The sequence below is a fragment of the Theropithecus gelada genome, chromosome 6, assembly GCF_003255815.1.
Source record: "Theropithecus gelada isolate Dixy chromosome 6, Tgel_1.0, whole genome shotgun sequence".
Taxonomy (NCBI): domain Eukaryota; kingdom Metazoa; phylum Chordata; class Mammalia; order Primates; family Cercopithecidae; genus Theropithecus; species Theropithecus gelada.
The window spans coordinates 136,928,939-136,949,431 of record NC_037673.1 but is presented as its reverse complement, the minus strand read 5'-3'; the positions used below and the strand labels follow the sequence as shown (position 1 = coordinate 136,949,431).

The following is a 20,493-nucleotide window of genomic DNA, read 5'->3' as shown; positions in this document are numbered from 1 at the left end:
AAACCAAGCTGATCCTCATCATGGATAATTAATAACACAAACCATGTCTCATTGTTCCAGTCCTTACTAAGTGCCTAATATTATTTTATTTAGCCTCTCCAGCTACCACATATAGTAGGTACCATTTGATCCTCATTTCAGGGGTAAGGCAACTAAAGCCAGAAGAGGTTCAATAACTGCCCAAGAACAGTCAGCTAAGTGGAAGAGCCAGAATTCAAATTCAAGTCTGTCCATAGTTCTACACTGCACAGTAGTGGCTTACAAGCTTCTGGGTGCATCAGAACCACCTAGGGAGCTTAAGAGAAAGAAGAAAAAGATTCCCAGACACTACTCCCTAAGATTCTGCTTTAATAGGTCTGAGATAAGCCTAGGCGCCCCCCATCCCCACCCACCTTTGCTTTTTTTAGAAACTCACCATATATTCTATCATAGAATCAGGGCCTGACATTCCCCTGGCCATGATTTTAGGACAGATGACAGGCAGGAATTGTCTGTGAGGGAACCAGAGGAAACGAAAACCAAAACCACATTGTATTTCTTAGAGTTTTTTGGCCTAGAGTCTAGTTTGTCCTGCTGAGCCCAGAACCTGCTGTTCCCAAGACTCCTTCCGCATTCCCCTGGGCCCAAGTTTTGTGCTCCAGGGACATTTCAAAAGCTCTGTGACAGGGAAATGTCTCAGCTCCATGGAGCTCTCACAGGAAATAATGCCACTGGCAACAGCTTGGAGAAAACAATTTTTTCTTAGTCTAAAAGTTACCCCAGGCCAAGCGCGGTGGCTCATGCCTGTAATCCCAGCACTTTGGGAGGCTGAGGCGGACGGATCACAAGGTCAGGAGATCGAGACCATCCTGGCTAACACGGTGAAACCCTGTCTCTACTAAAAATATAAAAAAATTAGCCAGGCGCAGTGGTAGGCGCCTGTAGTCCCAGCCACTCAGGAGGCTGAGGCAGGAGAATAGCGTGAACCCAGGAGGCTGAGGCAGGAGAATAGCGTGAACCCAGGAGGCGGAGTTTGCAGTGAGCAGAGATCGCACCACTGCAGTCTGGCCTGGGTGAAAGAGTGAGACTTCCGTCTCAAAAATAAATAAATAAAATAAAATAAAATAAAAGTTACCCCAGAATTAAAATACTCAGGACCCCAGAAGAACAAAACTGTTAGACAGAAGACACAAGACAATCGTGGCTGTGGTTGTAGGAACCACCCTACAGCCTAGAAAACTTTATTAAGACTTTATTGCTTATGCAGTTAAAGAGACACTGATTGAGCTACAGGTTTCCTGTACCTGGTCTCAGGTCACTCTGTGCAGAGCTTCCCCAGGCTGTTGGGAGCTGGGAGACTGCTAGACAGGGGCAGGACCCAGAGTGGGAAGCATGGTACCTCCCAGGAGCCTCAGAGTGGGTAGCAGGCTTCAAGACAGCCCTCAGAGTGAACAGAGAGGTCAGGAGTGTCGGCTTAAGCCAGGGCCCAGGGGCTACATTCCCTGAGTTGAGTCAAGCCCAGCCCTCTCTGGGGTTTCCAGAACAAAGGCTAGGTGTGGGGAGCAGCACTGTGGAAAGGGCAGGGAGCATGTCTCTAGGCATTGCTGGAACTGGGGGAAATTGTCAAAGTGGCTGGGGTAATGGTTGTATAATCTGTGGCAACAGGGCCTTCTTGCATGAAAGTGGGTATCTCTTATGGAAGAGTCATGCACCATGGCTGGGCTGCAGCGGCCAGCTCCAGTGGCTACTGTAGGCAGTAGCCACTGTTGGGTGACTAAAGTAGGCAAGGAAAGTCACTTGTTGCCCACACCCCACTTTCATCAACTCTGTTCATGCAGGACAAGGCAGGGAGTTGCCCATCAAGGATGGGGTCACTTCTCAGGCCTAGGTATTGATGTTACCTTAATTCTTTTTTTTTTTTTTGAGACGGAGTCTGGCTCTGTCGCCCAGGCTGGAGTGCTGTGGCCGGATCTCAGCTCACTGCAAGCTCCGCCTCCCGGGTTTACGCCATTCTCCTGCCTCAGCCTCCGGAATAGCTGGGACTACAGGAGCCCGCCACCTCGCCCGGCTAGTTTTTTGTATTTTTTAGTAGAGACGGGGTTTCACCGTGTTAGCCAGGATGGTCTCGATCTCCCGACCTCGTGATCCGCCCGTCTCGGCCTCCCAAAGTGCTGGGATTACAAGCTTGAGCCACCGCGCCCGGCCGATGTTACCTTAATTCTTTAGTCTGGAAGAACTTGGTTGGGGTGGGGGATGGTAAGCATTTCCTTAACCAAACTCACTCTTCACATCTCCTAGGGGTACCCCTTCATCCACCGATCTCCAGAGAATAACCTGGCTGCTCTCACTTCTCCAGCTTTTCTCACAAGGCACTTGTTACAGGGCTGCTGATGGGAGGGGGAGGAAGGCTAGGAGAGGGGTCTGGTGGAGGCGCCCAATCTACAGGGTCCGGAATCAGGGTGGAAATTGTCAGGGACTAGCGGCTACCATAGTACAGGCGCATGGCCAGGCCAATGAGTAATGTGGCCAGGAAGAAGGCGGCTGTGAGCTGCAGCCGTAGCAGGACTGCTGAGAGCACGGCGTTGACCACCAGTGAGCAGGACACCACAAAGAGGCGTGTGATGCTGCTGCCGTGCTTCATGACAGCGGACATGAGCAGTCCATTTAGTGCCTGGCTCAGCACCACGAGTGCTGCCCATCCTGAGAAACCTTCCAGAAGGCCTGGGCCGGGGCCGCCGCCAGCATGCAGACCTAGATTCAGGAGCACACCAAAAGTGTAGAGGAAGAGGTTCTGAAGTGCCAGGGGCAGCCGCTGTCGCTTCATGAGCAGCTCTGTGTACACTGAAGACAAGCCTGAGATGAGGCAGTACAGGATGAGGAGCAGGAGGCCCAGCGGAGTGATATGCAGGGGCATGGGGCTTGCAGCAGCTGCTGGAGAGGGACTGGGAACGGTGTTCCCAGGAACTTGAAGGCCGCCTGCTGCACAGCAGGCCCCCGCAGCCATCAGCAGCAGCAGCGCTAACACCTGACGCACAGAGAGGCGGTGCCGGAGGCAGAGGCAGTAGAGCACAGCCGTGCTTCCAATCTTGAGATTGCTCAGCACTTGGTAGGTGCTGGGGTCCATGTAACGCTGAAGATAGATCACTAGGTTGTTGTTAGCGCCATACAGCAAGGCTGATACTGCGAAGGGAGCAGCCTGGCGCCAGGGTGGGGCCCCCTGGGGCCATGCTTGCCAGCCTACCAGAAGGGAGAAGGCGCATAACAGTAGCTTGGTCAGCTCAGTCAGCAGCACGGCTGAGGAGGGTCGGAAGGGCACTCGGCCGTCCACATGGCACAGTGCCAGCAATGGGGCGTGGGCACCATACATGGCAGTGGATAGGAGTAGCATCAGGGTCCAGCGGGCCTGCCTGGGATGGCCCAGGCCTGGCATACCCCCATCCTCTACACTCATACCCACACCAGACCCTGGGTGACTAAGGGGCAGCAGGGATTGCAACACGTTTGGGGAAAATCAAGTTACGGAGCCAGCTACCAGGAAGGAGGAGCTGTGGAACATTGCCAGAGAGAATACTGAGGATCAGAGGCATCTACCAACCCCACAGTCAGGGCTTGAAGAATAAGGGGCTGGTAGTCCTTGAAGTCACAATCTTGGGGCCAGTCCCATGGAGTTAGGAAGGGGAAGAAGGAATCCAGGGTGCAGGCTGAGGAACTACTGTTCACAATCTGCAGGAAGGGAGGCAAGGATGAAGGTGGCAGGAACGTTGGAGATAGCAAATGGATGACAGCTGGGGAATTCAGATAGAGTGTCTCCACCTGAAGGCTGAGCTGCTCATCCTGCCTCTTCCATGGCACCTAGAGCTAGTCCGGCCCCTTGCGTAGCGACTGCAAATAGTCCCTTAATGTCTTCTCCACGTTGGGCACAGCATATGCCTGAGCCGCATAGATGCCAGTGCAGGTGCCCACAGCAAAGCCCAATACTGCTGATGCCCTCAGTTTGGCCACCACATAGCCAGCCAGGAATCCCTTGAGGAACGGAGAAGACAACAGCGAGCCATCCTGCAGAGAAAAATGCAGAATGAAACTTAGCTAGGCTCTTCCCTGACTCTGTCCAGGGGCTACTCAAGCTGGGATTAGAGCATTCCACCACCAACTCCACCTCACCCTGGACAACCGTGGTATTTTCTCCAGATTTTTCCCAAGGTTCTGGGGCCAGAAAAAGAACCTAGCAGTTCTGATCACACAATCTCAGAACCCTGGGGTCAGAAAGCTCCAACCATAGAACTCCACTGCCACACAAGGTCAGAGATGCTCCTAGCCCTGCAGGTTTCTCCAGCTTCATTTCCTAGCATGCTCCCCAACTACTGTAGCCAAATGGACCTCCTTTCACCCCTCATGTTTATAATGCTACTTCCTATCACGAGGCTTTTACATATGCTGTTCTATCTGCCTGGAATGTTCTTTCCTTCCCTCTTCACCTACTTAACCTCTACTTAAGATATTAGTTCATGTGCCATTCAGAAAAATTGTCCTTAGGATGCCTGAGAACAGGCCCTCAATAATCATTTGCTGAATAAATCTCTACCATTCATTTAACACTCTCAAGAGCATGCTGGGCAATAAAGCCTAAGGCAGGGGTGGGGTGGGACAGTCCTTACCTGGCCCACTCCACTGTTGACTTCGTCTTCCACACGCCGCTGCAGGCGTTCCAGCTGGTTCTTGAGAAATGCCAGGTCCTTAAGCTTAGGCAGAGAATCCTAGGACAAGCGAGACTCCAGCAGTCTGACTCAGCCCCACCCCTTGCTCAATTCCATCAGAAGCTGGGAATTGGGAGGGGATGGGGTGAGCCAGAAAGACCTTTTCCTATAAAAGCTTCCTGAGATGGCAGTGGCAACGGAAGAAAAGCATTGAAAAGCACAGAATTCAAATGAGGGCCAGGAAGGGACTGACAGATGGAATCTGAACCAGTAACTTACATCAACCTCAACAAGAATTTTACATAGCAAGCAGTATGTAGGAAAGGCAGGAGGGACAGCTAGGGACCGGTCCATCAGGAAAGCACTACTGACTCCATTATGAGCTCGAAAGTCGTGACCAGTCTGTCTTGGCTACTATGTTCTAGTGCCTGACATTTAGTAAATGTGTGGGTAATGCTGAGCTTGTAGACCAATGGTGAGTAATGGACGGAGGCAGTTTCCTGGACAATTTGATTGTCTTGGTTCCTGGATGGGCTTTACCTCTTTCTTCCAAAGGCCATCCCAAACTGAATATGAGTGACTGGATGTGAGTGAGAATGACAAAAAAGACTGTCGGCAAGTGCGTAAGTAAATGGACTGAGTGATTTTGATCTCATGTAAGTATGAAATTCAGAGTGTATGCAAGGGAGTGTTTGAATGAGGGTGGTGTGAGTGTCCGTGTAATTGGAAACATCGTGTCACTGGGAAGAAAATTTCGGGAAGTAGGGAATAGGGTAAAGTGAGGAGTGTTTAAGGGTGAATGTTTTTGAGTCTGTGCTAGTAAGTGGGGTTCGTGATGGTTCCCAGGAGGGTACATCTGGGGGATCCACGGCTCCTCCCACCTCGCCGAATGCTCTCCCCACACCACTCCACACTGTCGAGGCAGCTGACAGCAGCCTCAGAAGAAACAAGGGACATCCTCACTCCTGAGCCGCTCCAGAGTCGCTTCTCCCCGGAACTAAAAAGGTCAAGGAGAAGACCACGCCCGGCTGCAGATCACCCCCACGGCCACTCACCTTGTCATCCGCCATCTTCCCAGCCGAACTTGTTGCGCAGGCGCATCCCCGCCTCCCTCATGCAGACTGCCCCGGCCATCTTTACTGAGGGCGAAGGCACTTCCGGAGCATTTTTGGAACGGGTGAGGCGCTTTCCTAGTGGCCGAGCCCGCCTCTCCCAGATACTTCCACGTGACCCCCTCCGGTCGAGTCTCAGGCTGAGTGTGAGCGCACTCACTACCCGGGAGCGATGATCTCACTCGTGCGCGAGTGCGCGCGGCGCATGTCCGGTGTGTCGGTCTTCGGGCGCCTGATGAGTTCATAGTCGTGCGGTGGTGTCAGCGGTTTCGGTGGCGTTCTTGGGTCACCCCCAGACCCACACACGGAAATACGCACCCATTCGGGGATCCAGACGACCGTTTACACGCACCACACCTGGGCGGGCTGTGAGGCTTAGGCCCTCCTCCGGGACCGGCCAGTGTCCCGCCCTGTGTCCCGCCCCGTATTTGTGCGGCGCCAGCTGGCCCGGCAGCCTGCGGCGCAGAGAGGCTGGGCTTGCAGGCGCAGTAGCTCCGGAGGTCGCGCTGGACTGAGAGTGCGGGCCGGCAGAGGCTGGCAGGGAGCGGCCGGGGTTATGCTGGGCAAGGATTACATGCTGGCCATCATTCTGGTCAACTGCGATGGTGTGCACGGAGGGGCCCGGTGGGAAGACCAGGAGCTTAGGGAGGACGAGGGAATCCGAAAGACTAGTCTGGGGCTCAAAGACAGGGTCGGGGATACCTCTCTGTGTAGGGACCAGGGGGCGAATGAACCCGATCTTTACATGTAATGTCTTCAAGATTGAGGAGCTTGGATCTTCAGCCTAAGAACTGACCCATTTTGGGGATGGAGAGAGGATTATGACAGCATGTTATTCTGAACTCACAAATAATATGCTCCCTCCTCTCTAATCCGGTGTTCCTGTAGATGACTTGTGGGGGGACCAGAGTCTGGAGGGGGAGCCTGGCTTGCCTCCTGGCTGGAGGAAGATCCACGATGCTGCAGGTACTTACTATTGGCATGTACCCAGCGGTAGCACCCAGTGGCAGCGCCCAGCTTGGGAACTAGGAGATGCGGAGGACCCAGGCACGGTAGGTGGAGTGTGAGGAGGAGGTCTGAGCCTGTGTGTGGACCCAGGTCTGCTGTTACACTGACTAACCCCCACTCTACAGGGAACGGAGGGGATTTGGGGACTGCGGCCCCTCAAAGGGAGATCCTTCTCCAGCCTGGAGAGCTCACTGGACCGGAGGTAACGAGTGGCCCAGGCAAAATGAAAGGCTTGGGGTTCCATGGTGTTCAAAAACGCAGCTGGACCCATGGTCTGCTTTCCACCCCAGGTTTTGGATTCTGTCACATGTTTTGGGTTCTGTTGTGTTCTTGGCTCTGTCCCAAGTTCTTAACTGTCAGTATTTTGAGTTTTATCCCTTGTTCTAAACTTTTGTTTGTAGCTACATGTTTTTCATATTCTTGGTCCTAACTTATCATGTTCTAGACCCTGGCCATTAGGTCCTCTGTTCTAGGATCTCTTGTCCCACTTTGGGGTTCTGGTCCACATATTGAACCCTGCTCCATTTTGTGACTTTTATTTTTTATTTTTTGAGATGGAGTCTCACTCTGTCGCCCAGGTTGGAGTGCAGTGGCGCGATCTTGGCTCACTGCAACCTCCGCCTCCCAGGTTCAAGTGATTCTCCTCCCTTAGCCTCCTGAGTAGCTGAAACTACAGGCACATGCCACCATGCCCGGCTAATTTTTGTATTTTTAGTAGAGATGGGGTTTCACCATGTTGGCCAGGATGGTCTCGATATCCTGACCTCGTGATCCACCCATCTCAGCCTCCCAAAGTGCTGGGGTTACAGGCGTGAGCCACTGCACCCAGCCTTGTGACTTTTATTCTATGTCCTGTGTCTGGGTTGTGTCCTGAATTTTCCCTCAAATTCTAAGTCACACTTTGTGTTATGTTAATATGTCCTGGGCTCTACCCTGCTCTGTTTTTATATTTCTGGTGCTATATTCTGGGTCTTGTTCCTCATCCTGTGCTTATCAATTAGTCTAGGCCTCACCAGTGTCCCTACTGTGGGAAATGTGGTCCTCTTAACACCTCTGCTCTGTTTCAGTAACTCTCTGTCCTGGTGTGGTGAGGAATCCTACATCCAGAACATGGAGCCAGGGGCTAAGGTAGTGACTTGGACCTGAGGGCATTGGGAGGTCCCAAGGGAAAGACAAGGGTGGGATTGGACTGAGCAGAGGTGATCAAGGGTGAAGATAAGGAGTTTGTATTGTGGCACCTGCCACCCTGCTCCATCCTTATTCATTCCTGTCCCTTTCCCCAACTTGTCAGTGCTTTGCAGTACGCTCTCTGGGCTGGGTAGAGGTACCTGAAGAGGACCTGGCACCGGGGAAGAGCAGTATTGCAGTCAATAACTGCATCCAGCAGCTGGCCCAGACCCGCAGCCGGAGCCAGCCTCTAGATGGTGCCTGGGGTGAGGTGAGTTGGCTCGGCCCCTCAATGGGTTGGGCCCAGGGCCCAGCAGAGGTAGCTATCCCTGAATTGCCTATTTCTCATGGCAGTGACCTTTATCTGAGCTCTGAGCTGACCTCTGTCCTTGGCAGGGCCAGAACATGCTGATGATCCTGAAGAAGGATGCCATGAGCCTAGTGAATCCCCTGGACCACAGTCTGATCCACTGCCAGCCTCTGGTGCACATCCGTGTGTGGGGCGTGGGGAGCTCCAAGGGCCGGTGAGGATGCCTACATCCCCCAAGCGAGAGCTCGTCTCCCTCCCTGCTGCAGGCTGTGATCCCCACTGATGCTGATCACCAGTACTTGAACCCTGGACACAGATCCTCTGATGTGGACCCAGGACTGCTTCCCCTGCCTGGTCCAGCCCTGGTTGGGGAGGGTGGGCCCAGCTCAGCAGGGACAAATGGGGGAGAGTCCAAGAGGCTGGGCTGATTCCCTTCTGTGCTCCCACATGCTTCCGGAACAGTGACAGGTGAGTGAAAACCAGGTATCCTGAGCCCCATTCCTGACCTTCCTACTCCATCCCTGCCATATCCCTAGCCTGACTTTCCAGCCTCCTGCAGGCTCCTGCCTCTAACCAGCCTCTACCCCAGCCCCATCTCTGCCCCTGCTAGGGACTTCGCTTTTGTGGCAAGTGACAAAGATAGCTGTATGCTCAAGTGCCATGTGTTTCGCTGTGATGTCCCTGCCAAGGTCATTGCCAGTGCCCTACATGGGCTTTGTGCCCAGGTAAGGGTCAGGGGTGGGGCAGGGAATGTGGGTAAGGGGTTGGGTCTGAAGCTTCCAAGGTAGTTGGGGTGGTATTGGCCCTTTTACCCTAATTCCCCTCTCTCCCTGTGGCTCATGCTGGCTTCATTGTGTTTTAGATCTTGTCAGAGCGAGTAGGGGTCAGCGTTGATGCCTCTTGCTGCTCTCCAGACCCCATCTCCCCTGAAGACCTGCCACGGCAAGGTATGGGAAGGGGAGTCCCGCATTGCTGCATTGGGCTGCTTTGGTGCCGCTTTGTGGGTGGGCAATTTCTGGTTATTTAGTACTTCTGTGGATAAATTTCTGAGGGTCTGGTCTCAGGGATCCCAAGCCACGAGTTGGAGGAGCATCTATGAGCCTTTTCTTCTATCAGCACCAGCTCTGACCTGAGTCCTGGCCATTCAGAAGGGTGGGGAAAATGGTAATTGAGAGAGCTGCCAGGCCGACTTGGTGTGTATATTTCAGTGGAGCTGCTGGATGCAGTAAGCCAAGCTGCTCAGAAGTATGAAGCACTGTACATGGGGACACTGCCAGTCACCAAAGCCATGGGTGAGGACTGAGGGGGCTGCATATGGTGGGCTGTGTGAGGCAAGGGGAAGGTGAGTGAAGTGGGGCCCACTACCATTTCTCAGAGTCCTCCCATGGCCTTGTTATGGCGCCTGGGATCTACCAGCCTTCCCAACTCAGAATTCTAAGCCTTGCCCCAACTATCCTATTCCCTATCTCTGAATCCCAAGTCAGTGAGAGGGGGCTAGACACTCCCTGCAGACTCTTTCTTTTACAACTGGGAGACACGCTGGGCATGTTCCCCCAGGCATGGATGTGCTGAACGAGGCCATTGGTACCCTCACCACCAGGGGGGACCGGAATGCCTGGGTCCCAACCATGCTCAGTGTGTCTGACTCTCTCATGACTGCACACCCCATTCAGGTATCAGAAGAGGGTGAAGTTGGGGGCTTTGGAGGGGTGAGCAGGGATGCTGAGGGGTCACTGCTTGCTGCCGGAAAAGTTCAGTGGGTCTGGCCAGTGCTTGGCCCCCTAGTGACTAGGCCTGGTGTGGGCAGGCAGAGGCCAGTACAGAGGAGGAGCCATTGTGGCAGTGCCCTGTGCGCCTTGTGACATTTATTGGTGTTGGCCGCGACCCACACACCTTTGGCCTCATCGCTGACCTGGGCCGTCAGAGCTTCCAGTGCGCAGCCTTCTGGTGCCAGCCCCATGCAGGGGGACTCTCCGAAGCTGTGCAGGCTGCCTGTATGGTGAGTCATGGGTGGGAATGGGTGGGTGGGATTGCCCTGCAGCTGCTCTCCGCTGTTTACTGGGGCTCAGGGTTGGCAGCCTCTTTAGAGATCACAAACCTGGGCTGATTCTGCATCATTAATGTTTTGGCCCTCATGTTATTTTTAGTAAGTTTTAATTAGTTGCCAATACTTAAAGGCCAGGACATTTCACATAATAATCGCTATTCTTGTTTTTCTTAAAATATCAAGAGCTCTGGCACTCAGTTCACATGTGTAAATGTCAACATGCAGCCAGAGTTGTGCAGAAGCTGTGCCCTAAAGAGTTGGCATTGTTCCTGTTTGTCCCATTTAGGTTTATTTCCTGGCATCTGTGGGCATTTGACTGTGGGTTGCTTACACTTTGTTAGTTCAGTTTGCTCATTCATTCAACAAATATGAGTGCCTACAGGGTCCCAGGCACCATAGTTGACCCTGAGAATTTAGTGTTATAGAGGGCACAGCCCTTGCCTTCGCAAAACACTTAGGATAGTGCCAAGATAGACCAGAAATAAGTTGTACACCACTGGTTAATGGAAGAGGTGGCCCCTTTAGGGGTCAGGAAGGCTACCTGTAAGAGGTGATAGAAAACTGACAGTCCAAGAGGGAAGTTAGCCAGGTGAAGGGGAGTGGGCAGGTATACCAAGCACAGGGAACCTTAGCTGTGAAGGTGAGAGATATTAGTGGATGAGAGTATCTGAAAGAATCTAGTGTATCTGGCATGCAAGGGGGATGTAGTAAGAGATGAGATCAGAGAGAATGACAGAAGCCAGGTTATGGGGGACCTCATAGGTCAGGGTGATGAGTTTATCTGGAGGCACTAGGAATCACTGAAGCCCCACAGTGAAGTCAGGGTTATGTATTAGGATGATCACTTAAGCTATAGTATGGGTAAAGATTTGGAGGACATGAGAGGAGGTAGGAAGGCCAATTAGGACGCCTTTGAGCCATTCAGATGAGATGACTGGGAGCAGTTGCATTGGGGCTGGAGTTTGAGTTGTACACCCTTACCCTCAACTAGGGAATCTGCTTTGCCAGGGACTAGTCCCCACCAGTGAGAGATGGAAAAGAGCCAACATAGTGGTACATGTAATGAAGAGTTCAGGCTCTGCAATCAGAGAACTAGGTTTGAATGCCATTTCTGCCTTTCTCTGGCTGTGTGACCTTGGGCAAGTCATATACTCTCTGAATCTCAATTTCCTCATTTGCAAAACAGGGATAATAACCCCTCATAAATAACTGAATTATACAAAGCACTTAGCAGTGTCCAGCCCACCCTCCTTAAGTGTCTGATACAGTTTTATGATTTTGTTATTGAGCTACCTGGGAATGCTCTAGAAACTCCACATGTGGCCGACTACCAACCTTGTTATCAGACAGAAGCTTTGGCCAGTTCCCTGTCCAGCAGAAGCTTTCAGGGAGTCTAGGGGCAGAAAGTAGCTGGATCCTCACATTCCCCTTCTCCCTAGGTTCAGTACCAGAAGTGTCTTGTGGCCTCTGCAGCTCGAGGCAAGGCCTGGGGTGCCCAGGCCCGTGCCCGCCTGCGGCTCAAGCGGACCAGCTCCATGGATTCCCCAGGAGGTCCCCTGCCCCTCCCCCTGCTCAAAGGAGGGGTTGGCGGTGCAGGGGCAACCCCTCGAAAGCGGGGTGTCTTCTCTTTTCTTGATGCCTTCCGGCTGAAACCCTCTCTGCTCCACATGCCCTAAACTTATCTGGGAAGGCTGGGGAAGGAGGCTCTGGGTCCATGCCTAACTCTGTACCCTTTTATTCCTCAAGGCCTATAGCCTGTCACCCCTTGAAGCCTTCTCTGCCTGTCCCTCTGATCCTTGTCCACTGTCTGTTTATTGCCCAATTTATTGTTTATATGGATGACTGGAAGGCACTGCACCACAGTGTAGGACCCTGACTTCCCTTTCCTTGGGTCCTTGTGTTCCTTGCCCCTGTCCAACCCTGGACAGTTGGCTCTACCTCAGTAACACTTTATAGCAAAATCAGTGCAAATAAAAATCCCTCAGTGACCTCACTGGATGTGAGTATATTGGGCCTGGGACAGGGCTGGGGGCTAACAGCCTGTGTGAGATGAGCGTCTTTGTGTCTGTGCTTGATGTTGGTGGCTCTCTGTAGTCACATGACAGCATGGGTGTGATGGAGATCTGACTTCATTCATTCAACAAACATATTTTCTAAGGAGTTCCCTGTGCCACGCACTAAGCTGGGCACTGGGGATGTAATAAAATAGGCAAGGTCCCACCTTCTGAGACTGTCAGGGAAATGAACAAGAGTCAAATAAGACAGAAGATGTGATGTAATATAATTAGGAAATCTTAGAGGGTTGTAGGGTTGTGGGAGCTCAAGTAAGACACTTAACCTGGCCTGAGACATTCCAGAAGGCCTCCTGAAGAACTGACATCTGAGCTGAGAACTGAAGGAAGATGAGTACTAGTTAGTGAGGCTACCTGAGGTGAATGTGGAGATTGTGCAGGGCAATGCAAGAGGAGGCTGTAGAAGTCAACCTGGCTAGATCGCAGCGGGGCGTATGTGGGGCAGGAGCTTCTGGTTGTTCGAACTTGCTCCTGAGAGGATGAGGGCTCCTAGAGCGCTGGCTCCTGGACAACAACCTCCTTTGGTGCCTTGTGACCAGGCCCTGATGGTTCGTTAGATGGAGCCTTCGAGTCTTAGGGAGTTGCCGCAGGGTCCCCACAGCAGCTCCCGACGGCTGTGAACGAGCATCCATCCTCCAGGGCTCCCGGCAACCCGCCTGGCCTGGGACGCGGCTCAACTGTGAGCGGCCGTCCCGGAAATGACGCGCTGCCCCGCTGGCCAAGCGGAAGTGGAGATGGCTGAGCTGTACGTGAAGCCGGGTGAGCGCGGCCGACTGGCTAGGGCACTGGGTCCTCGCCCCGGCCTAGGCTGGGGGCGGTTGCGGCGCGGAGTCTGGACCCTCTGTCTCCCCCAGCCCCAATATGAACTATCAGTGGAGTTCCGGGCTCGCTTCACACATCCCTCGCCTCCGCAGGCAACAAGGAGCGCGGCTGGAACGACCCGCCGCAGTTCTCATACGGGCTGCAGACCCAGGCCAGCGGACACAGGCGCTCGCTGCTCACCAAGAGGGTCGCCGCACCCCAGGATGGATCCCCCAGAGGTGCGTGGGGCCCCTGTGCTCGGAGACCGACGGGGAATGGCGGGGGGAGGGGGAGGGTGGTGTAAGAGATAAGCCTGTCTGGAAGGCTTTTTTCTCTTCCCTGAGGGCTCCTTATGGAGAGAGGTTATGGGGCTCCAGTAAAGGTCTCAGGGCAGGTGCTTTTCCGAGCCCCTTCTCTGCTGCTCAGGTTAATAAATGGTGTATTGATTTAAAAAGACTCTATTTTTTCATCCTAGGTGATCTCATCCAGACTCGTGGCTTTTAATATAGTTTTAATCCTCAAGTTATTTATCTTTGTTAACCTATACCTCTTCCCAGAACCTCATAGTGGCATATTCATTTGTCCATTCTGTCTTCACTTAGGTATATGATAATCATCAGACTTCACAGTTTTTTCATTCATTTAATCACTGTTATTTACTGAGCACTTACTATAAGTCAGGCACTGTTTAAGGGCCAACTAGACAGCAGTGAGAAAAAAGATCTCTGCTTTCAGGGAGTCCATGTTGCAGCACTGGAGATGGGCTGAAAGATTAAATAGTGGTGAGGGTGCTACAGAAAAATAAGCGGTGATGTAATATGACTGGGTAACGAGGTGTCTGAGGGGCTGATATTTAAGCCACACAAAAAGCATTCCAAGCAAAAGAAACAGCTGCAAAAGGAATAAGTTTGGCCAATTCAGAGACTGATGAAATACAGAGTGGCTGGCTACAGCCACTTTGTAAACCAGGATAGTGGGCTTTGTAAACCAGGATAAGGAGTTTGTATTTTAGTCTACATAAAGTTGGAAGCCATTGAAAAGTTTAAAGTAGAGGAGAGCCACCTTTCCCCCTGAGAATTTTCCAGGCCATTAAATGGGCTGTGCTGTGGCCTCCATAAAGGGGCTCAGGTTTGGTTCTTTCAGTGGCCCTCCATTCTCCACACCCTTTTTGCTGTAGAAGAAGAATGATACAAGGCTTGGTTTCTTAAACTCAGCAGTATTGATAGGTTGTGGCCAGATAATTCTTTGTGAGGGACTTTCCTGTGTGTTTATCAGCAACTCTGACTTCTATCCAATAGATGCCAGTAGCATCCACCCAGTTGTGATAGCCAAAAGTGTTTCCAGACATTTGCCCTGTGGGCACTATCTTCCTAGCTTGAGAACCAGGGACTGATTGACATTTTGAAAAGATCATGGTCTGCTGTGTGAAAACAAGATTTTAGGGGAGTGGAAAGACAAATTACAGCTATTACGGTAATATAGGCAAGATTTAATGATTTGCATAAGGGTACTAGGAGTTAGATGGATATGAGATGGAGAAGGTCAGTAGGAATGAGTAGATTAGGAGGAATCCATATAACTAAAATTTTTTGCTTGATATAGGAAGACTGGGGGATAGTGGTTTTGGGGAGGGGGAGTTTTTTTGGGGGGCCCATGTGAAATTTAGGCTGTTATTTTTCGGGAAAAGTCTAAGCCAGAATTAGAGAAATAAGTCACCATTACAAGGATGGTATTTGATGTCATACACTTGAATAAGGCCAGGGACAGAGCCGTAGGGCACTCTAGCATTTCAAGCTTGAGAAAGAATCATCAAAGGAGATTGGGAAGTGGCCAAAGAAGAAAATAGAAGAGGCCAGGCGCAGTGAGTCACGCCTGTAATCCCAGCACTTTGGGAGGCCAAGGCGGGCAGATCACCTGAGATAAGAAGTTCAAGACCAGCCTGGCCAACATGGCGAAACCCTGTCTCTACTAAAAATATAAAAATTAGTGGGGCCTGTAATACCAGCTACTTGGGAGGGTGAGGCAGGAGAAACGCTTGAACCTGGGAGGCGGAGGTTGCGGTCAGCCGACATCAGGCCACTGCACTCCAGCCTGGGCGACAGAGCGAGATTCTGTGACAAAACCAAAACCAAAATAAAAAAATAGGAGAGTGTAAAGACATGAATCAATAGGGATGAATGCTGCTGAGACATCAAGATAGAGACAAGGGGCCAGGTGCAGTGGCTCACACCTGTAATCCCAGCACTTTGGAGGCTGAGGCAGGTGGATCACGAGGTCAGGAGTTCAAGACCAGCCTGGCCAACATGGTAAAACCCCCTCTCTACTAAAAATACAAAAAGTAGCCAGGTATAGTGGCGGGTACCTGTAATCCCAGCTACTTAGGAGGCTGAGGCAGGAGAATCATTTGAACCTGGGAGGTGGAGGCTGCAGTGAGCTGAGATCGCACCATTGCACTCCAGCCTGGGACTCCATCTCAAAAAAAAAAAAAAAAAAAAAGAAAAAAAGGAACCACTAGATTTGACAAGCATAGCAGTCACTAGTGATCATAACAAAAGCAGCCTGCATTAGTGAGAACAGAAACTCAGCTGGAATGGGCTGAGGAGAGAATGTGAAAAGTAGGGAGAGTGACTATAAACAGTTCACTCAAATTCTGTGGAGATAAGAAATGAGACAGTATCTGAAAATGGAACGTGAAGGGAGTGTTTTGATAGTAATATACTAGAGCATGTTTGTACGCTAATGGGATGATTCAGTAGAGAGGGAGAACTGATGATGCAAGAGAAGATAGTTACAGTAGGGAAGTCTAGAGAAGACAAGAGAGGCTAGGATGCAGAATGCAGCTGGAAAGATGGCTTTTGATAGGAGCAGGAACGTTTTCATCTATTACAAGAGGAAGAAAAGTGGCCACAGATGCAGGTGGGTTAGGAGGACTGGTGGTGGGAAGATGAGACAGTTCCCGTTTAATGACTTCTACTTTTCAATGAAACATCAGGCAGTGTCAGAAGAAGATAGCAGGGAAAGAAAGAGAAGTTCTGAAGAGTGGAAAAAATGAGCCAAAATGTCCGGGCAGTGTTTGGTACCTTTTAAAATCTGTGGCCATGAATTTAAAGTGTCAGCATGGCTCTATTTTCCCTCCCAAGTGCAAGCAAGTTGGGTTTAACCAGGAAAGTGGGACAATGGGAGCAGATAAAGGAGGTAAAAATATTTATAAGGGGGTGACCACGTTAATGTACATGGAAATCAAAGTAGCTGAGCTGGAAGGGGTAAGGGGGTGATCAGATTTTGGAGGTGATAGTGTTGTGAACAAGGCAGGGGGATGAGAGGCTGATGTAGGGTGGGAAAAAATGATCACTGGAGGTGAAGAGGTCAACTGTAACGCCAAATTATTAAATGAATCAATCATCGTTGTGGATGTTGGTACCTAAAAGTAAACTTTTGACTTTTCCAGTCTTTCTGTTAGTGGTTCCCATTACTAAAGTCAGAAACTAAGAGTCACCTTGACTTCTCTCTTCCTCACTCCCAATCCACTCCTGTTGCTACTTCCTGTTAAGTAAATCTCAGACTACTCCATTCCCCTCATCTACTCTTTTACCCTAGTCCATGCCAGCATTATCTCTTTCCTGAACTATTCAACCTCTCAACTGGTGTTCCTGCCACCATTGTTGACCTGTTTTCATCAGTTTTTCACAGAGCATACATGTTTAAGAATAAGTCTGATCACATCACCCCTTGCTTTTATAAACCTGCAGTGGCTTCCCAGTACCACTGACTCAAGACCAAACTCTTCCAAAACCCCACAGGGTCTGGACCCTCTGCTTACCTCTCTAATGATAGCTCATACTACTTTCTTCAGTGATAATAGTTTTTAGCCCTACAGGCCTCATTTTTGTCTCTTGAACAAGTCAAAAGTTTTCCTGCTTCTTGGGCACTGCTCTCACCTCTACCTAGTACATGTTCTTTCAACTCTTCATAGCTGCATCTGTCTCATCCATTAGTTCTCGATTTAATAAAAACAGCTCAGTTTGTACTTTTTGCTACACACTAGCAACTGTATTTTTTGTTGTTGTTGTTGAGACGGAGTCTCGCTCTGTCGCCCAGGCTGGAGTGCAGTGGCCGGATCTCAGCTCACTGCAAGCTCCGCCTCCTGGGTCTACGCCATTCTCCTGCCTCAGCCTCCCGAGTAGCTGGGACTACAGGTGCCTGCCACCTCGCCCGGCTAGTTTTTTGTATTTTTTTAGTAGAGACAGGTTTCATTGTGTTAGCCAGGATGGTCTCGATCTCCTGACCTCGTGATCCGCCCGTCTCAGCCTCCCAAAGTGCTGGGATTACAGGCTTGAGCCACCGCGCCGGGCCTTTTTTTTTTTTTTAAAGAGGGTCTTACTATGCTGCTTAGGCTGCTCTCAAACTCCTGGGCTCAAGTGATCTTCCTGTCTCAGCCTCCCAGTGTGCTGGGATTGGAGGCATGTGTCACCACACTTAGCCTGTACCTATATTCCTAATCTTCATTGCAACCTTGTGAAATAAGTGGCATTATATACATCCCCATTTTATGGAAGAGGAACCTAAGCTCTGGTTGAAAGTAACTTGCTGAAAGTCACATAGCGAGTGAGCTCAGATAAACTTAAATGTACCTCAGAAGGCCTTCCTGAACACTTAGTCTAGATAGGTTCTCCCATTTCTCTTTATTGCATAAACCATTTTATTTCTTGGTAGCATGTAACATAATTTAGTAATTTTGTGTTTTTTTCCATCCCTCTAGAATTAAGCTTTCTGAGGTCAGGAACTTAATCTGTCTGGTTTACTTCCTCTTGAGTAGCCAGGACTATAGGTGTGTGCCACCACACTCGACTAATTAAAAAATTTTTTTTGTAGAGATGAGGTGTCACTATATTGCCCAGGCTGGTTTTGAACTCCTGAGCTCAGGTGGTCCTCCTACCTTGGCCTCTCAAAGTGTTAGTATTACAGGCGTGAGCCACTGTGCCCAGGCCTGGTTTACCTTTCTTCTCTTCTCTTTTTTTTTTTTTGAGACAGTTTCGCTCTTATTGCCCAGGCTGGAGTGCAATGGCACCATCTTGGCTTACCACAACCTCTGCCTCCTGGGTTCAAGCGATTCTCCTGCCTCAGCCTCCTGAGTAGCTGGGATTACAGGCATGCGCCACCATACCCGGCTAATTTTTGTATTTTTAGTAGACTCGGGGTTTCGCCTTGTTGGCCAGGCTGGTCTTGAACTCCCGACCTCAGGTGATCTGCCCACCTCAGCCTCCCAAAGTGCTGGGATTACAGGCGTGTCCACCACACCCAGCCACCTAGTTTACTTTTCTAATCTTTAGTGCCTAGCATATTGCCTTGCATAGAGTGGGGACTTCATAAATGCATATTTTTGGATGAATAAGTTGTCTCAGAGAGTAGCCCTTCTTAGAAGGGGTGAATTTAGAGTTAAACTTCTTACCCATTTAAGCCATGTTGCTTGATCCTGCTATACCTTTTCAGTCCCCGCATCAGAGACTTCTCCTGGGCCTCCCCCAATGGGGCCTCCACCTCCTTCAAGTAAGGCTCCCAGGTCCCCACCTGTGGGGAGTGGTCCTGCCTCTGGTATGGAGCCCACAAGTTTCCCAGTCGAGTCTGAGGCTCTGATGGAGGATGTGCTGAGACCTTTGGAACAGGCATTGGAAGACTGCCGTGGCCACACAAGGGTAAGCCCTGGCACATCAGAGGTTAGAGAGGGCTTCCATCCACAGCCAAATGCAGGAATGGCTCCCAGAGATAGACCCTCTGACCCAATGGACAATGGCTCTTAGTCCTTTTAGAGTTATGGACTCCTTCAGAATTTGCTAAGGCCTTCCCAGAGAAATGAACACAGGATTTCAGGAGCATTAACAGACTTTTGAAGACCAATCAGTAGAAGATGCTGTGGGAACAAGAGTTGAATTCAGCTCCTATTAGTGAACAACCTGATTTTCTGTACCTCCATGCCATTCAGAGTAGACCCGGCTGATTTTATTCTCAGGAAATTTATATTGTGCCCAGTTAGGAAGAAAGAAACCTCTTCTAGCTATAGTGTTTTCTTAGTTCTTAGAAAAAGAGATCTGAAGAATGTCTTAAAGGGAAAGTAGCATGGGTAATTTCACCTCTTTGGCTCTTAGTTTTCTTTTTGTGAAGTAATGCTACAGGATGAGCTTCTGAGAGTCTGAGAAGCCCCTGAAATTTTAAAATTCTAGTCACAGGAGGAGGTGGGTTAGGAGGACTGGTGGTGGGAAGATGAGAGAGTTCCATTTAATGGCCTCTACTTTTCAATGAAACATCAGGCAGTGTCAGAAGACGACAGCAGGGGAAGGCAGGCTTCATCAGGTTCTCAGTGGGGCCTCTAATCTTTGGGTAAAGAACCAGAACTCTAAAGTGTGGGCTAGAGAAAGCAGGTGCTTCCTATGTGGTGCTGCCCTCCTCTCTCTTCCCCTCATTGGGCTGGCAGCACTGAATTGGAGGGGGGGCTTCTGTCTCTTAGAAGCAGGTATGTGATGACATCAGCCGACGCCTGGCACTGCTGCAGGAACAGTGGGCTGGAGGAAAGTTGTCTATACCTGTAAAGAAGAGAATGGCTGTACTGGTGCAAGGTATGGGTGGGTTCTTTGATATAGCCTAAATCCCTTGTCCTGCTGTGGTTGGCTGTGCTGGAGCAAGTGCTGAGATTTTGATTGACTGGGAGGGGAGGCATGGAAGCTCTTGTACCAGAGGCTGCTTGCTCAATCCCCATCTCTCTTCAGAGCTTTCAAGCCATCGGTGGGACGCAGCAGATGACATCCACCGCTCACTCATGGTTGACTATGTGACTGAGGTCAGTCAGTGGATGGTAGGAGTTAAAAGATTAATTGCAGAAAAGAGGAGTCTGTTTTCAGAGGAGGCAGCCAATGAAGAGAAATCTGCAGCCACAGCTGAGAACCACACCATACCAGGCTTCCAGCAGGCTCCATAATCCTCGGTTCCGCAGACTCACCGGACACCATCTCCTATGCCTTGGAGGCCTTCTCTCACTTGGCCCCCTTCTTACCACCAACAAGACTGTCCCACTGGGCCTGACCCACCTATAAGGGAAGAGGTCCCACCTGGGCCAGAGGGAGTTCATGTGTTACTCGTAACATGCATTTCAATAAAAACATCTCTGTGGTGGGCCTTGGGTAGGAGAGATGAACCCTTCCTGTGCCAAGCTAGTCCCCTCTGGTGTCCTCGACTGCCGTGCCCCCTGTGCATCTGCAAACGTCTGTTCTCCCTTCTCCATTCATCAGGAAGGGATCTGCTGGGTACAGTC

At 50.7% G+C, this 20,493-nt stretch overlaps 3 protein-coding genes across 7 annotated transcripts; 2 read left to right on the top strand and 1 right to left on the bottom strand.

Moving 5' to 3' along the window:
- Nucleotides 1–2,135: 2,135 nt before the first annotated feature.
- Nucleotides 2,136–6,793, bottom strand: SLC35A4 (solute carrier family 35 member A4). Its single transcript, XM_025387719.1, has 3 exons — nt 5,729–6,793; nt 4,635–4,733; nt 2,136–4,035 (listed from the first exon to the last, which is right to left on the bottom strand). The coding sequence occupies exon 3, from the start codon at nt 3,428–3,430 to the stop codon at nt 2,456–2,458; it is 975 nt and encodes a 324-aa protein (XP_025243504.1). The 5' UTR covers nt 3,431–4,035; nt 4,635–4,733; nt 5,729–6,793; the 3' UTR covers nt 2,136–2,455.
- APBB3 (amyloid beta precursor protein binding family B member 3) lies at nt 5,983–12,311 on the top strand. 4 transcript variants are annotated; one of them, XM_025387716.1, is made up of 13 exons: nt 5,983–6,390; nt 6,674–6,837; nt 6,919–6,995; nt 7,861–7,921; nt 8,085–8,231; nt 8,357–8,484; nt 8,733–8,738; nt 8,881–8,995; nt 9,133–9,217; nt 9,479–9,562; nt 9,828–9,943; nt 10,078–10,269; nt 11,757–12,311. In XM_025387716.1, exons 1-13 carry the CDS (start codon nt 6,342–6,344, stop codon nt 11,991–11,993), a joined length of 1,461 nt encoding a protein of 486 aa, XP_025243501.1. In that variant the 5' UTR covers nt 5,983–6,341; the 3' UTR covers nt 11,994–12,311. The 4 variants fall into 4 exon arrangements, with proteins under 4 accessions (XP_025243501.1, XP_025243499.1, XP_025243503.1 ...); XM_025387714.1 differs by having other exon boundaries at nt 8,860–8,995; XM_025387718.1 differs by lacking the exon at nt 8,733–8,738.
- Nucleotides 12,312–12,488: 177 nt separating this feature from the next.
- Nucleotides 12,489–20,356, top strand: SRA1 (steroid receptor RNA activator 1). 2 transcript variants are annotated; one of them, XM_025387721.1, is made up of 5 exons: nt 12,489–13,148; nt 13,304–13,429; nt 18,681–18,883; nt 19,693–19,801; nt 19,952–20,356. In XM_025387721.1, exons 1-5 carry the CDS (start codon nt 13,088–13,090, stop codon nt 20,158–20,160), a joined length of 708 nt encoding a protein of 235 aa, XP_025243506.1. In that variant the 5' UTR covers nt 12,489–13,087; the 3' UTR covers nt 20,161–20,356. The 2 variants fall into 2 exon arrangements, with proteins under 2 accessions (XP_025243506.1, XP_025243507.1); XM_025387722.1 differs by lacking the exon at nt 18,681–18,883 and having other exon boundaries at nt 13,124–13,429.
- The last annotated feature ends 137 nt before the right edge of the window (nt 20,357–20,493 follow it).